Below are 16,765 nucleotides of genomic sequence, written 5' to 3' on the forward strand. Positions count from 1 at the left end.
ACCCCGACTCTGAGGCTATTCAGAGTCGAGGAATCGACTCTTTTGGAGTCGACTCCCCATCACAAGGAGCGTCCACAGAGCAGCAAACAGTAACGTTAGCTTTATTTCAGCAGCAAAAAAAGATTTTATGTTAAAATATATATATATTTGTCATAGGCCTATATGAAAAAAAAAACATTTAGTCATAAATATGTCCCAAAATACCACTGGAAATTATTTAATATATAGTTTTTTGATTAATTATTAGGCTACTTCTTCTTCTTCTTGGCAAATTCGCTGTTTTACTGATAATATACGCTTTCAAGAAAAGTGGTGGTTATGCAAAAACCTGTCCCATATGTTTTCATAATGTGACCACCAAATGCAAAAGTGTTCAACATGCCGAAACAAGACATGTAGCTTCATGGAGTCATTTAACACCTCACTAGTTGCATAAACATGTAAACAAACACGAGTCTTCTTTTTTAACCCTGTAAAGCCTGACATATGAAAATGACAGTCAGAAAAAGTTAAAATGGAACGATTTATTGAACTTTAAGACAAATATTATAAAAGTAGCATATAGCCTATGTCTTTTTATGTTTCGTATAATATTTGATTGGCTACATCAGACTTGTCATGTATGAGAATGGACGTCACACTGGAGGATGAAAAACACCTCAGTTTTATTCAGAGGTGCAAACTGAGCAAAATTTAGTGCATGTTGTTATTTATTTGAAAATTTTTGATCATGTTGATTATTTAGAGGCCTCAGAAATTCATGTATCAAATATGATGGGCTTTATAGGGTTAAAACTTCGATTGACAACACAATCACGGTCCGCTCGGCGTCTATTCTACAATATACGGTAGTGGCGGCAGTCTGGTATAATGTTACGGGGCGTTCTTCCAATATCTGACTTTTAAATTCTGCTTGGAGTCTTGGACACGAATATAGGTTATTGAAGAAGGAAAATGTTAATGCAAAAAGTACATATTTGTGGTGCAATAATACTTTGCATTACACACCACTGTCTTTCATCTGAAAATCAGATTGTCAGTAATAATGTTACTAAATCTGAATCCAACGATTTAAAGTCAATATTTAATCTGGATGGAAATGTTACTAAAAGTTTGGACAAAGCAAACCCCGCTGAAGACCACACTCAAGCGCAGAGGAATACCAGTGAAGATGGAGAACAGATGAACAAAGAGACCCATGGAGTAAAACCAGGCGAGTTCATGATCAATCTGCAGTTTTCTTTAAATGTCCTTTTATGGCATGGCGTTATCCCCTTAAAATTAAGTTAACTATAATCTATTTTATGTTAAAGTGATTGACACTTCAACACATTTCGTGCACTTTCTTTCTTCTGTGGAAGATATTTAAAGAAATTTGTCATTTTTATTTTATTTTCCATGCAATGGAAGTCAATGGTATTCAAAACCATTGGTTAGGAACATTCCTCAAAATATCTTCTTTAATGTTCCCATGTTCCACAGTAGAAAGAAAGTCATACAGGTTTGGAGTGATATAACATTTTTGAGTTGTCCGATAGGTTACAAAAGTAGGCTATATTTTGCAGTTTCACTAGTCACTGTTCATTATATACTACTTCTTATTCCAGTGTTGGGGAAAGTTACTTTTAAAAGTAATGCATTACAATATTGCTTTGCTCCCTTAAAAAAGTAACTAATTGCGATACTTAGTTACTTTTTATGAAAAGTAATGCGTTACATTATACTTTTGCGTTATTTTTTCTCACCTGGGCTGGGCTTGCTTGTTTATTTTTTAATAACAACAAAAAATGTTCTATTTTTGGCAAATGTAAAGGCCCTTTTACACCAATAGTGAAGTGAATAAGCCTCAGGCTGAAGGAAATGCATATTTACGCCTGTACTGTAGAGGGTGCAACTCAAACAAACCTTTCAGCTGTGCTGCCATTCTGGATTAAAGAAGAATAGTATACAGGAAAAGGAAGTTCAACACTCTTATTTCTAAATCTAATCTAAAGTCATTTTTGCTTATTAGTATCGTTGAATTAGATCACTGAAGGTCAGCAGCAAAGACATTGGTTAATAAAGTGAGATTAAATACATAAAGTATATTTGTGTTATTTAATATAGTTAATATTTACAGGTTTGCATAAAATTCTGAGATTGCATTTCACTGTTTTTATTCATTTTGAGGAATGCTAAATGTTTTTGTGCAAGTGAGATGAGTAAATGCATGTTCACATTTAGTCTAGAACTACAATAACCATCATGTTCACACAGCCACGCAACACCTCTGCACTCTATTTCTCTTAACATGAGGACAGGAGAGCTGTCAGTCAATAAATGTGAAAAAAGTAACTTGTGTTAGTTGAAAAAGTAACTTAGATATTTTGTTGTAAATTGAAAAAGTAATGTGTTACTTTAGTAGTTACTTGGAAAAGTAATCTGATTACATAACTCAAGTTACTTGTAGTGCATTACCCTCAACACTGGTCACTAGTGTTTATTCAGCATATATTAGTAGTATCTATTCAGCACATACTTATTCCTTTAATGACAGTCACTATGCACAATGCTTAACGCTTTGCAATGTGTTACAAACTTCATTTTAACAGGATTTGTTATCTGGTCTCATGTGTTTGATATCAGGCTGTATGCTTAAGGGGTAATTAGTTCAAGAACTGGTGGGAATACAGAAATGCTTAAGCAACAAACATGATGCTGATTCACCAGACTTTGTTTTAAGCAATAACAGTGAATCAGTGTGATTTTTGTTTGCTCAGCATTCCTGTATTCCCACCAGTTCTTGAAGTAATTTCAAAAGCGCACCAAATGAACCCCCTTGGAGAAGAGAGAGAAATTGCTGCCTACACTTTAAAAATAAAAGTTCTTTATTGGCATTGATGGTTCCATTAAGAACATCCATGGAACCTTTCTACTATACAAAAGGTTCTTTATAGTGGAATTAGGTTCTTTAGATTATTAAAATGCTCTTCACACTTTAAAAAAAAATGGTCCATTTAGAACCTAATCACTGAAAGGTTATTCTTTTTCAGAACTCAAAATGGTTTGCTGTGAAAATGCCTTTTATTTTTATTTTGTCATGTGATTCTTTAGAGCACATTCACTGTTATCTTTCATTCAAACATTCTTAGGCTCCTCTCTGGCTTAATAAGTAACTGTTCATCAGCGTTACATTTGTTTGTCTCAATCTCTATCAGATTGTCCACCGCTGGGTTTGGAGTCTCTGAAAGTCTCTGATGATCAGTTGGAGTCTTCCTCGTATTTGAGCGTAGGGCTCGGTCCTCACAGAGGACGCCTTAACATACAGGTCAGCCCACTGTGTGTGTTTGTTTAAGAAGATTTTGAAGGTAGATTTGATGTAGTATGTTATGAATTTGCATACGTGTGTTTGTAGTCTGGTCTGGAGGATGATGATGAGTATGACGGAGCGTGGTGTGCTGGGGTGGAGGATCAGGAACAGTGGTTGCAGTTGGATGCTCTCAGACCGACACTCTTTACTGGCGTCATCCTCCAGGGCAGAAACTCTATCTGGAGGTCATTGTGTGTCTTTGATCATCATTATCATTATAGTTGTCATACACACTTTTTTATTAGTTCTTGCTAGATAGCAGCAAATAACTATAATGATTTCCTGCAGCTAATCAGCTCTAACTGTTAAACGCAGACTCGCTCCATTCCAACTTTGTTTTGTAGATCATTTCTCATCCATGTGGTGTGCTAACCATTATGATGTAATTTTAACATTTGCATAATGAGTTGCAGTTGGTATTTCGTTTCTTACCCATATTTACCATCATATTTGACAACTTTAAGGCCCATTCACACCAAGAATGATAACTATAAAGATAACCGTAATGATAACTATATTAGTGTCCAAACCAACGAACGATAATGGTCCGTTTAAGTGTCTGAAAACATTGCATTCAATTCACACTTAAGTATATTATTTTAAAGTATATTATTTCCATGATAAGTACTCTTTTTAAAAGTATACTAAAATGTACTTCTTTTTCACAAGGGTCTGCTTTTACAGGATGTTTACAAATGAAACCTATTTTCATTATATTTGTCTTGCCAAAAGTCTTTGTTTGTGTGTGTGTAGCTTGAACTGGGTCCGCACGTATAAGGTGCAGTTCAGTAATGACTCATTGGTCTGGCAGCCCTGCATGAATGGATCAGAGGAGGCCGTAAGTTTATGACTTTTATAAGTACTGCTAACCTACTTTTGTCAGCTCTGCACCATGAAGCTTCCTCATAGATTTCCCTGTAAGACATGGCTAAGAAATTTGTCAAGCATATAAATCTTTAAAGCCTTTTACAAATATTTCTATATGTGTACTATATTGTCTTTCCTGATCTCAGAATCTCTGTGCAGGTTTTTGTCGGGAATGAAGATTTGGAGACGCCAGTTTTGGCTCTGTTTCCTGAGCCCTCAGTGGCCCAGTACATTCGCATTAACCCACAGACCTGGTTTAGCAATGGCACCATTTGCCTCCGGGCTGAAGTGCTGGGTTGCCCAATGCCAGGTTCAACATTACACTACTTTACTTTGAAATATTTGGGTCAAGACCATATCATGTTGCCAATACACACACACACACACACACACATATAAATACATATATGTGTGTGTGTGTGTGTGTGTGTATATATATATATACACACACACACACAACCCGAATTCCAGAAATGTTGGGACGTTTTTTAAATTTGAATAAAATGAAAACTAAAAGACTTTCAAATCACATGAGCCAATATTTTATTCACAATAGAACATAGATAACATAACAAATGTTTAAACAGAGAAATTTTACATTTTTATCCACTAAATGAGAATTTGATGTCTGCTACAGGTCTCAAAAAAGTTTGCACGGGGCCAACAAATGGCTGAAAAAGCAAGAAATTTTGAAAAGATTCAGCTGGGAGAACATCTATCAACTAATGAATTAACTTAAGCTATAAAAGGGATGTCTTAGAGAGGCAAAGTCTCTCAGAAGTAAAGATGGACAGAGCTGTGAAAAAGTGTGTAAAAAGATTGTGGAATACTTTAAAAACAATGTTCCTCAACGTCAAATTGCAAAGGCTTTGCAAATCTCATCATCTACAGTGCATAACATCATCAAAAGATTCAGAGAAACTGGAGAAATCTCTGTGCGTAAGGGACAAGGCCGAAGACCTTTATTAGCTGCCCGTGGTCTTCGGGCCCTCAGACGCACTGCATCACTCATCGGCATGATTGTGTCAATGACATTACTAAATGGGCCCAGGAATACTTCCAGAAACCACTGTCGGTAAACACAATCCGCCGTGCCAGCTGCAGATGCCAACTAAAGCTCTATCATGCAAAAAGGAAGCCATATGTGAACATGGTCCAGAAGCGCCGTCGTGTCCTGTGGGCCAAGGGACTGTTTCAAAGTGGAAAAGTGTTCTATGGTCAGACGAGTCCAAATTTGACATTCTTGTTGGAAATCACGGACGCCGTGTCCTCCGGGCTAAAGTGGAGGGAGACCTTCCAGCGTGTTATCAGTCTTCAGTTCAAAAGCCAGCATCTCTGATGGTATGGGGGTGCATAAGTGCATACAGTATGGGCAGCTTGCATGTTTTGGAAGGCACTATGAATGCTGAAAGGTATATAAAGGTTTTAGAGCAACATATGCTCCCCTCCAGACGACGTCTATTTCAGGGAAGGCCTTGTGTATTTCAGCAGGACAATGCAAAACCCCATACTGCAGCTATTAAAACAGCATGGCTTCGTCGTAGAAGAGTCCGGGTGCTGAATTGGCTTGCCTGCAGTTCAGATCTTTCACCTATAGAGAAAAATACGTCAAAGACAACCACAAACTCTTCAGCAGCTGGAAACCTATATCAGGCAAGGATGGGACCAAATTTCAACACCAAAACTCCAGAAACTCATAACCTCGATGCCCAGACGTCTTCGCACTGTTTTGAAAAGAAGAGGAGATGCTACACCATAGTAAACATGCCCCCATCCCAACTATTTTGAGACCTGTAGCAGGCATCAAATTTGAAATGAGCTCATTTTGTGCATAAAATTGTAAAAATTTCTCAGTTTAAACATTTGTTATGTTATCTATGTTCTATTGTGAATAAAATATTGGCTCATGTGATTTGAAAGTCTTTTAGTTTTCATTTTATTCAAATTTAAAAAATGTCCCAACATTTCCGGAATTCGGGTTGTATATATAATTTGAAGCATACAGCATCTTGAATATAAATGCATTAAGCTATTTCCTTGCATACACTCCAATTCATACGTTTGGAGGGGAGGTCTCATGCTTACCAGGGTTGCAAAATACAGTAAAAACAGTAATGTTGTAAAATATTGTTACAATTTAAAATGTAATTTATTCCTGTGATGGAATCATTGATGGTGGATGGAATTATGGAATTATTCCCAAAGCTGAATTTTCAGCAGCTGTTACTCCAGTTTTCAGTGACACATGATCCTTCAGATTATTCAAAACGGAAATCTTTTGTAATGTTATAAATGTCTTTACTGTCACAGTTGATCAATTTAATGCATCCTTGCAGAATAAGTATGAATTTTTTACTGACCCTAAACAAGTCTTTTAAATGGTAGTGTATTTCTTCATTTTTTTATTTACAAGACTTTATAGTTATCATCAGCAAAAACCTCCACAAGTCTGTCAACCACTACTGTAGGTCTTGCAACATCGAGACAGAGCATTATTGTTAGATTGTATGTTCTAGTATTAAATTATTGAATAGTCATTCAGTTAAAAGTGCAGTTTGACAAAATTTGTCTGTATGTGTAGATCCTGACAGCCCGCAATTTGCTGAAACTGAGAGCGGATCTACAGATGACCTCGACTTCAGACACCATAATTATAATGAGATGAGGAAGGTTAGAGTGATTTCAGACCTTCATATTCTTCCTGCTTATTCATGTAAGCGAACTAACACAAGTTACTCTCCCTCTAGTTAATGAAGTCTGTGAATGACGAGTGTCCGAATATCACACGGATCTACACTATTGGGAGGAGCTACACTGGACTGAAGCTTTATGTCATGGAAATATCAGATAACCCAGGAAAACATGAGCTTGGTAAGTGTTCAATTTAAGAGCAGTAACCAGTTATGTTTTTACAGAGAATTCATTATTCATGCCCTTCTAATATTTTCCTTTTAACACAGATAGAAGAAGATGTTTTCTTTGCTTGTAGGCTTTATTTTGCCCATTCATCATACCTTTATGTAACATGTTGTGGTCACACATCTGTTTTTCATCACTCATTTGGCCAGAATAAACATTCCATCATTGATCAGATGCTGTTATGCTTTTACTAAAGACACATTGTCAGCAGTTTGACTTCTCTAATCTCTTTATAAAGATAGAAAATGCTCCCATTTCAAATGTTCATTTTTTGATGATACAATTCCTGGTGGCAATTCCTTTTATGCCGTTTCACTCTAAAATACATCACATAATGGAAGTAAAATGGTGATTTTAAATGAATTGCACACATTTTATTGTTTATGATTTCACTGTTTGCATATAGGTGAGCCAGAGTTTCGCTATGTTGCCGGGATGCATGGGAATGAAGTTTTGGGCCGGGAGCTCTTGCTAAATCTTATGCAGTACATCTGCCGTGAATACAACCGAGGCAATCAGCGTGTCATACAGCTGGTAAAGGACACACGCATCCATCTGTTGCCATCTATGAACCCAGACGGATATGAAACAGCCTATGAGAAGGTAAGCCACAACAGAAAAACTGATGTGAGATGAACATTACGCTCCTAAAAATAAAGGTTCTTTATTGGAATCTTTGTCCCACAAATAACCTTTAACATCCATGGAACCTTTCCATTGCACAAAAGATTATTTATATTGGAAAAAAGTTGGTCACACTTTAGATTAGGGTCCAATTCTCACCATTAGCAGACTATTAACTATGATTTTTGCCTCAGTAAACTCCTAATTACTGCTTATTAATAGTTAGTAAGGTAGTTGAAAAAAGAAGGGATGTAGAATATGGTCATGCAGAATAAGGCATTAATATGTGCTTTAAAAGTACTAATAAACAGCCAATATTCTAGTAATATGCATGCTAATAAGCAACTAGTTAATTGTGAGAATTGGACCCTAAACTAAAGTGTTACCAAAAGGTTCTTTAGATTGTCAAATCTTTCCCCGCCACTGACAGAATTTTCCGGCTTTCCGTGTTTTCACTGTTATACGGTAGTATAGCTAGTTCACTATAGTGTGATCACCGTCTTCTATTTGCATTTGTGCATGTGTTTGTTTCCACAGGGCTCAGAACTCTCTGGCTGGGCTCTTGGACGCTACAGCTTTGAGGGCATTGACATGAACCATAACTTCCCTGACCTCAACAACATCATGTGGGACACTCAGGAGTTGGCCATGGACAAGAGGAGAGTGAGCAACCACTACATTCCCATGCCAGAGTACTACACCTCAACCGAAGCATTAGTACGTAAGCATTGTCATGCTCGCTTGGTACACGCTTATAATATGTGTAGTCTACTTATAAAAAACTTTGGGAACAGTTGTCATGTTCAGCAAAGAGTCTCTCTCACACTGTATGACGTTACAGAAACACACGTTCACAAAGCAGGGCTTCGCCAAAAATGAGGTTTTGAGTCCTAAAAGTTTATGGGTGTAAGTTTGGTTATAGAATGCAGTTGTCACTACTCTGAACCTCCATATATAAGAATAATTATTTAAAGGATTAGTTCACTTCAGAATTCAAATTTCCTGCTAATTTACTCATCCCCATGTCATCCAAGATGTTTATGTCTTTCTTTCTTCAGTTGAAAAGAAATTAAGGTTTTTGAGGAAAACATTCCAAGATTTTTCCACATATAGTGGACTTCACCGGGTTAAAGATCCAAATTACAGTTTCAGTGCAGCTTCAAAGGGCTCTAGATGATCCCAGACGAGGAATAAGGGTCTTACCTAGCAAAAAGATCTGTAATTTTCTAAAGAAAATAAAATTTATATACTTTTTAACCACAAATGCTCATCTTGCTCTGCTCTGCGATGCGCCACGCATTACGTAATCAGGTTGGAAAGGTCACGTAAGATCTAGGCGGAAGTACTGCAGTAGGGCGAAAACCTTTAAAAAATCCGACATCGTTGTTTTACGTTTTTGTGAAGGCTGTTTAATTTAGTCTTTGTACGTTCGCTTTGTAGACATTGGATCGGTACTTTCGCCTACGTCACGCGTGACCTTTCCAACATGATTACGTAATGCGTGGCGCATTGCAGAGCATTTTATGGTTAAAAAGTATATATATATATATATATTTTTTTTTTTTAGAAAATGACCGATCGTTTTGTTAGATAAGACCCTTATTCCTTGGCTGGGATCGTGTAGAGCCCTTTGAAGCTGCACTGAAACTGTAATTTGGACCTTCAACCTGTTGAAGTCCACTATATGGAGAAAAATCTTGGAATGTTTTCCTCAAAAACCTTAGTTTCTTTGCGACTGAAGAAAGAAAGACATAAACTTCTTGGATGACATTGGGGTGAGTAAATTATCAGGAAATTTTAATTCTGAAGTGAACTAATCCTGTAAAAAATATCATTTTCGTGCAGCCAGTTGGTCCTGTAAGTCTGTGCATTAATGAGTCCTGGTTGTCTTATTATTTTTCAAAAATAGTCTATACTGTTTGTTAAAAGAGTCAAAGTTTTTGGCTAAGAAAACAGCCGAGCCTTGAGCTCTTTCAGTGGTTTCTGTCAGTGTATCCTCATAATGTTTGTTTTATTTGGATTTAAGGGTCACATTCATTAAAGTTGGCATAAAATGTATGTTGCAATAGTCTTTGTTTCCTTAATGTGATTTATATCCAAGTAAAACTTCTCGAACGAGGTAAAATGTAGGGCTGGCCTTTTTTTTTTGTTAATTGGGAACTGATTGGATTGTTAGATGGTTGTGGTTTGTTATTGCTGTGATGTCATGTGAGTGACAGGTTGCCCCACCTCCTCGCGTCAGTAAACACGTCATCAGAGAAGAGAAGAGATGTCAGGGGAGGGGAAGATATTTTGGTAAAGATTACGAGGGCACGTGAATTTTAAAAAGTAATGATGTGCACAGAATAATCATTTATAATAAATACCTCAATATTCCATTTATAATCGTTAGTTTGGATTTGATGGTGACTTTAACCCTTTCAATAGACTTTTAGTCTTTGCCTTACAGAGGAGGAGACGCTATGCACAGGGGAATCAGGGTCAAGCAGATCTGTGAAGAATGTGAGCACTTCCTCTCAGCTAAAACTCCCTGTGCTGGGCCTCCGATAGAAAAACACCACAATACACAGATTAGAAATGAAATTCACACTTCATCATGAAAGATGATAGAAGGAGACATCAAATATGAAGAAACGCAATAAAAGAACACCAAATTATCATCGTTTCTGTGGATTATGAGATTATTATTATAGGCAAAGATTCATTTTTGTGGCTGGGAGGAGGGGCAATGTGGGACAGACTCGCACTGAAACCAAACCCAGACCCTCTTATTACAGTCTAAACCACATGATAGCAGTTGTGTCCATACAGTTAATCTATCTTTTTAATAGGCTACATACAAACCCGATTCCAAAAAAGTTGGGACACTGTACAAATTGTGAATAAAAAAGGAATGCAATAATTTACAAATCTCATAAATTTATATTTTATTCACAATAGAATATAGATAACATATCAAATGTTGAAAGTGAGACATTTTGAAATGTCATGCCAAATATTGGCTCATTTTGGATTTCATGAGAGCTACACATTCCAAAAAAGTTGGGACAGGTAGCAATAAGAGGCCGGAAAAGTTAAATGTACATATAAGGAACAGCTGGAGGACCAATTTGCAACTTATTAGGTCAATTGGCAACAAGATTGGGTATAAAAAGAGCCTCTCAGAGTGGCAGTGTCTCTCAGAAGTCAAGATGGGCAGAGGATCACCAATTCCCCCAATACTGCAGCGAAAAATAGTGAAGCAATATCAGAAAGGAGTTTCTCAGAGAAAAATTGCAAAGAGTTTGAAGTTATCATCATCTACAGTGCATAATATCATCCAAAGATTCAGAGAATCTGGAACAATCTCTGTGCGTAAGGGTCAAGGCCGGAAAACCATACTGGATTCCCGTGATCTTCGGGCCCTTAGACGGCACTGCGTCACATACAGGAATGCTACTGTAATGGAAATCACAACATGGGCTCAGGAATACTTCCAGAAAATATTGTCGGTGAACACAATCCACCGTGCCATTCGCCGTTGCAGGCTAAAACTCTATAGGTCAAAAAAGAAGCCATATCTAAACATGATCCAGAAGCGCAGGCGTTTTCTCTGGGCCAAGGCTCATTTAAAATGGACTGTGGCAAAGTGGAAAACTGTTCTGTGGTCAAACGAATCAAAATTTGAAGTTCTTTTTGGAAAACTGGGACGCCATGTCATCCGGACTAAAGAGGACAAGGACAACCCAAGTTGTTATCAGCGCTCAGTTCAGAAGCCTGCATCTCTGATGGTATGGTGTTGCATGAGTGCGTGTGGCATGGGCAGCTTACACATCTGGAAAGGCACCATCAATGCTGAAAGGTATATCCAAGTTCTAGAACAACATATGCTCCCATCCAGACGTCGTCTCTTTCAGGGAAGATCTTGCATTTTCCAACATGACAATGCCAGACCACATACTGCATCAATTACAACATTATGGCTGCGTAGAAGAAGGATCCGGGTACTAAAATGGCCAGCCTGCAGTCCAGATCTTTCACCCATAGAAAACATTTGGCGCATCATAAAGAGGAAGATGCGACAAAGAAGACCTAAGACAGTTGAGCAACTAGAAGCCTGTATTAGACAAGAATGGGACAACATTCCTATTCCTAAACTTGAGCAACTTGTCTCCTCAGTCCCCAGACGTTTGCAGACTGTTATAAAAAGAAGAGGGGATGCCACACAGTGGTAAACATGGCCTTGTCCCAACTTTTTTGAGATGTGTTGATGCCATGAAATTTAAAATCAACTTATTTTTCCCTTAAAATGATACGTTTTCTCAGTTTAAACATTTGATATGTCATCTATGTTGTATTCTGAATAAAATATTGAAATTTGAAACTTCCACATCATTGCATTCCTTTTTTATTCACAATTTGTACAGTGTCCCAACTTTTTTGGAATCGGGTTTGTATTATATAAATATATTTTTATATACACTACTAGTCAAATGTTTGGAATAATTAAGATTTTTAAATGTTTTTAAAGAGTCTCCATGGAAGCTTGTTTCTGCCACGGAATAAAAAAAAAGATAATTGCAACTTTTTATCTCACAGTTCTGACTCTTTTTCTCACAATTGTGTATATTATTGTATATTTTTATATTATACTATATATTTGCACGTGTTCATGTTTAAGGTTGCCCCGGAGACGCGTGCTGTAATCAGCTGGATGCAAGATATACCGTTTGTACTGAGTGCTAATCTGCACGGGGGAGAGCTGGTGGTCACTTACCCTTTCGACTGCACACGTGACTGGATCCCTCGCCAGGACACACCCACTGCAGACAATGATTTCTTCCGTTGGTTGGCTACCATCTATGCCTCAGCCAATCTGGTGATGGCAAACCCAGATCGGAGGATCTGTCACTCAGAAGACTTCCAGCAGCACAACAACATCATCAATGGAGCCGACTGGCACACTGTTCCAGGGAGTGAGTAAACATCAAAAACACACAGACATGCCCTATGTGTGCAACTTCATCCATTTCTGTAACTTCATTCTTTTGCAACACGGTTTTTGCTTAATCTATTTATTAAACTTTTACAATAATAATAGGATAAAGATACAGGAGAATAGCGAAAAGGTATTGTTCCCACCCCAACGCTAAAAAGAAAAGAGAATTAAGTTAAACACACACACACACACACAAACACACACACATATTTGTATATTGTTTACGGGGACTCTCCATAGGCGTAATGGTTTTTATACTGTACAAACTGTATATTCTATCCCCCTACACTACCCATCACAGGAAACTGTCTGCATTTTTTGAATTTCAAAAAAACACTGTTTAGTATGTTTTTTAAGCCATTTGGTTTATGAGGACACAGGAAGTTGTAATACCCATGTTATTATACACATTTGTGTCCTCATAAACTATATACACGATATTGCCAAAAGTTTTGGGACGCCTGCCTTTACGTGCACATGAACTTTAATGACATCCCATTCTTAATCCTTAGGGTTTAATATGGAGTTGGCCCACCCTTTGTAGCTATAACAGCCTCAACTCGTCTGGGAAGGCTTTCCACAAGTTTTAGGAGTGTGTTTATGGGAATTTTTGACCATTCTTCTAGAAGCACATTTGTGAGGTCAGACACTGATGTTGGACGAGAAGGCCTGGCTCGCAGTCTCCACTCTAATTCATCCCAAAGGTGTTCTATCGGGTTGAGGTCAGGACTCTGTGCAGGCCAGTCAAGTTCCTCCACACCATCCATGTCTTTATGGACCTTGCTTTGTGCACTGGTGCGCAGTCATGTTGGAACAGGAAGGGGCCATCCCCAAACTGTTCCCACAAAATTGGGAGCATGAAATTATCCAAAATGTCTTGGTATGCTGAAGCATTAAGAGTTCCTTTCACTGGAACTAAGAGGCCAAGCCCAACCCCTGAAAAACCACCCCACACCATAATCCCCCCTCCACCAAACTTTGCACTTGGCACAATGCAGTCAGGCAAGAACCGTTCTCCTGGCAACCGCCAAACCCATATTCATCCATCGGATTGCCAGACAAAGAAGCGTGATTCGTCACTCCAGAGAACACATCTCCACTGCTCTAGAGTCCAGTGGCGGCGTTCTTTACACCACTGCACCCGATGCTTTGCATTGCACTTGGTGATGTAAGGCTTGGATGCAGCTGCTCGGCCATGGAAACCCATTCCATGAAGCTCTCTACGCACTGTTCTTGAGCTAATCTGAAGGCCACACGAGGTTTGGAGGTCTGTAGCTATTGACTCTGCAGAAAGTTGGCGACTTCTGCGCACTGTACGCCTCAGCATGCGCTGACAACGCTCTGTGATTTTACGTGGTCTACCACTTCGTGGCTGAGTTGCTGTTGTTCCCAATTGCTTCCACTTTGTTATGATACCACTAACAGTTGACCGTGGAATATTTAGTAGTGAGGAAATTTCACGAATGGACTCGTTGCACAGGTGGCAACCTATCACGGTACCACGCTTGAATTCACTGAGCTCCTGAGAGCGACCCATTCTTTCACAAATGTTTGTAGAATAAGTCTGCATGCCTAGGTGCTTGATTTTATACACCTGTGGCCATGGAAGTGATCGGAACACCTGAATTCAATGATTTGGAGGGGTGTCCCAATACTTTTGGCAATATAGTGTATACAAGAACACAACACAACACACACACACAAAAACTCAATACATAGAGTGCAATACAAAGTATGTCAAGCAACAGGGTATTTTCTAAAAGTAAAAATAAAATGAAAAAAAAAAGTTTATTAATGTAATAATTGTGTATTAAAATGTTAAATTAAACAATAAATAATAATAAATTAATAACTCATTTTAAAATGGAACAATTTAATTGTATAAAATATTCTTCTTTATCATTTTGCCATTGCTTTTTCCTCATTCATTATCATTTACCAAGTTCTTTGGGTTTTTTTTTTTTTGAATATTTATTAAATAAATGCTTTGTTAATAAATAATTTATTTGTAAGCCTAAATGCATGATGTTTAGTTAATCAATGTTTCTACTCTGAAAATTGAAGTTAATTTTTTTTCAGTGTATTTGGCTTTATTTAATATAGTTAAATTAGTTAAATAAAATACTTTGATAAATTGTACTTTGATAATATATATATACACACACACACACACACACACACACACACACTATCAAGCAACAAATGGATTAAAAAAAGGATTAAAAAGTAGTTGGCAAACGGAATATGAAAAGCAAATGATTTAAAAGTTTTTGAAACATTTGAAAATTGATTAATCTGTTTACATTTTTATTTTTGAATTAATACACTGATAATTCTTCATTTTATTTTTAAGAGGCAATCCTAGTTTCGTGCTCATTATATAAAAGGCTTTATGTACTGAGAAGTTTCAATGTCATATATTCTTTTTTATATATTTTATTTTTTGCTTTACAGGCATGAATGACTTCAGTTATCTCCACACAAATTGTTTCGAAATAACTGTAGAACTGTCCTGTGATAAATTCCCACATGCCAGTGAGCTTCCTGTCGAGTGGGAGAACAACAAAGAGTCTCTCCTGCTGTACATGGAGCAGGTCAGTTCATTTTCCTTCTGTCCTGTATGGAAACATGATCCTAATGGATCCTACCCTTTTTCTAACGGATCCTATCTGCTCTCTCGCTCTTCTGCAGGTGCACAGAGGTATAAAGGGCGTTATCAGGGATAAGGACACTAAAGCTGGCATTGCAAATGCCGTCATTAAGGTGGACGGCCTGGATCATGACATAAGATCTGGTATGCCTCTGAAATCACTTTGCCAAATTAACTGCATTAAAGAGGACCTACTATGCTTTCTTACATTTTCAACTTTCTTTAGTGTGTAATGTTGCCTTTTGAGCATGAAAAAGGTCTGCAAAGTTACAAAGTCCACTATTTACTATTTCAGTAAGCACTATTTTTGAATTGTGTTTTCAATTGTAGTCTTTGAGTTTTGTACACATCACAGTATCACTTATTTAAATTCATGCCCAAGACATATGCAAAAAAAAGGGGTGAGGCCTGGTTGAGTTAGTAAGGGGCGTGACATTTCAGAAACACGCTCGAAGCAGTTGACCAATCACAACACACTTGTCCAGTGTGAAAACTGATTCTAGTAGACCCCAAAAACATAATAGGTCCTCTTTAAAACAACTTAATTTTGTCAATACCGGATATAATAATGTTTGATTCACGTTTGCAGCTCTAGGTGGTGATTACTGGCGTTTACTGAACCCAGGTGAGTACAAGATAACGGTGTGGGCAGAAGGCTATTTCCCCCGCATCCGCCACTGCTCTGTAGGGTCAGAGCCCCACGCAACCATCTGTGACTTCACCCTCACCAAGACATCACAGGATCGCCTAAAACAGATCCTGGCAAGTGGTAGAAAAATTCCCCGGGATGACCAGGTACGGATCCGAGCCATGCGAATGCGCAAACTCCGCATCAGCACCAAGATTCTGAACCGCCGTCGAGAACAACAGCAGCGCCTTAACAAAGTTAAACGGAAGTGAGCAGCTCATTTATAAAACAATAAGCCGGTCTGTCACAGGTTGAGGGACGCTGACATTTAAGAGACACTGAGATTGTCTGCTGTTCAACATTTGAATGTTTTTTTTTTAACCACTAACAGATTTTTTGAGCAAGACTCTGAGATTGTAGCTGGTTTTCTACACTCAGAATACGATAGTGATGATAATATCATAATAAAGCTAATAAAATATTTTACAGAAAGCACCTCTTATTTTCTTCAACTGTCTTAATTAAGTGATGTATAGAAGCTTGTTTCCGCCACTGAATAATTGTGACTTTTTATCTCACAATTCTGACTTTATTTCTCAGAATTGTGAGTTTATAATTCGCAATTCCAAGTTTAGATCACAATTCTGAGAAAAAAAAGTCAGAATTGCAAGATGTAAACTCGCAATTGCTAAAAAAAAAAAAAAGTCAGAATTGTTATTTTTTTATTCAGTGGCAGAAACAAGCTTCCAT

General features: G+C 37.7%; 1 protein-coding gene across 1 annotated transcript; it reads left to right on the forward strand.

Annotated features, from left to right (window-relative positions):
• Window positions 1-839: 839 nt before the first annotated feature.
• Window positions 840-16,510, forward strand: cpxm1a (carboxypeptidase X (M14 family), member 1a). The gene is made up of 13 exons (XM_051916376.1): window positions 840-1,213; window positions 3,198-3,307; window positions 3,395-3,534; window positions 4,103-4,187; window positions 4,376-4,526; window positions 6,798-6,886; window positions 6,964-7,087; window positions 7,542-7,738; window positions 8,297-8,476; window positions 12,420-12,714; window positions 15,192-15,331; window positions 15,429-15,531; window positions 15,977-16,510. Exons 1-13 carry the CDS (start codon window positions 955-957, stop codon window positions 16,285-16,287), a joined length of 2,184 nt encoding a protein of 727 aa, XP_051772336.1. The 5' UTR covers window positions 840-954; the 3' UTR covers window positions 16,288-16,510.
• Window positions 16,511-16,765: the final 255 nt, after the last annotated feature.

The sequence above is a fragment of the Ctenopharyngodon idella genome, chromosome 13, assembly GCF_019924925.1.
Source record: "Ctenopharyngodon idella isolate HZGC_01 chromosome 13, HZGC01, whole genome shotgun sequence".
In the NCBI taxonomy this organism is placed as follows: domain Eukaryota; kingdom Metazoa; phylum Chordata; class Actinopteri; order Cypriniformes; family Xenocyprididae; genus Ctenopharyngodon; species Ctenopharyngodon idella.

Coding starts and splice junctions, on each gene's coding strand:
- cpxm1a (XM_051916376.1), top strand. CDS start 955: ATGTTAATGCAAAAAGTACATATTTGTGGTGCAATAATACTTTGCATT. Junction 4,188..4,375: donor TGAATGGATCAGAGGAGGCC/GTAAGTTTATGA, acceptor ATCTCTGTGCAG/GTTTTTGTCGGGAATGAAGA. Junction 15,532..15,976: donor GGATCATGACATAAGATCTG/GTATGCCTCTGA, acceptor TCACGTTTGCAG/CTCTAGGTGGTGATTACTGG.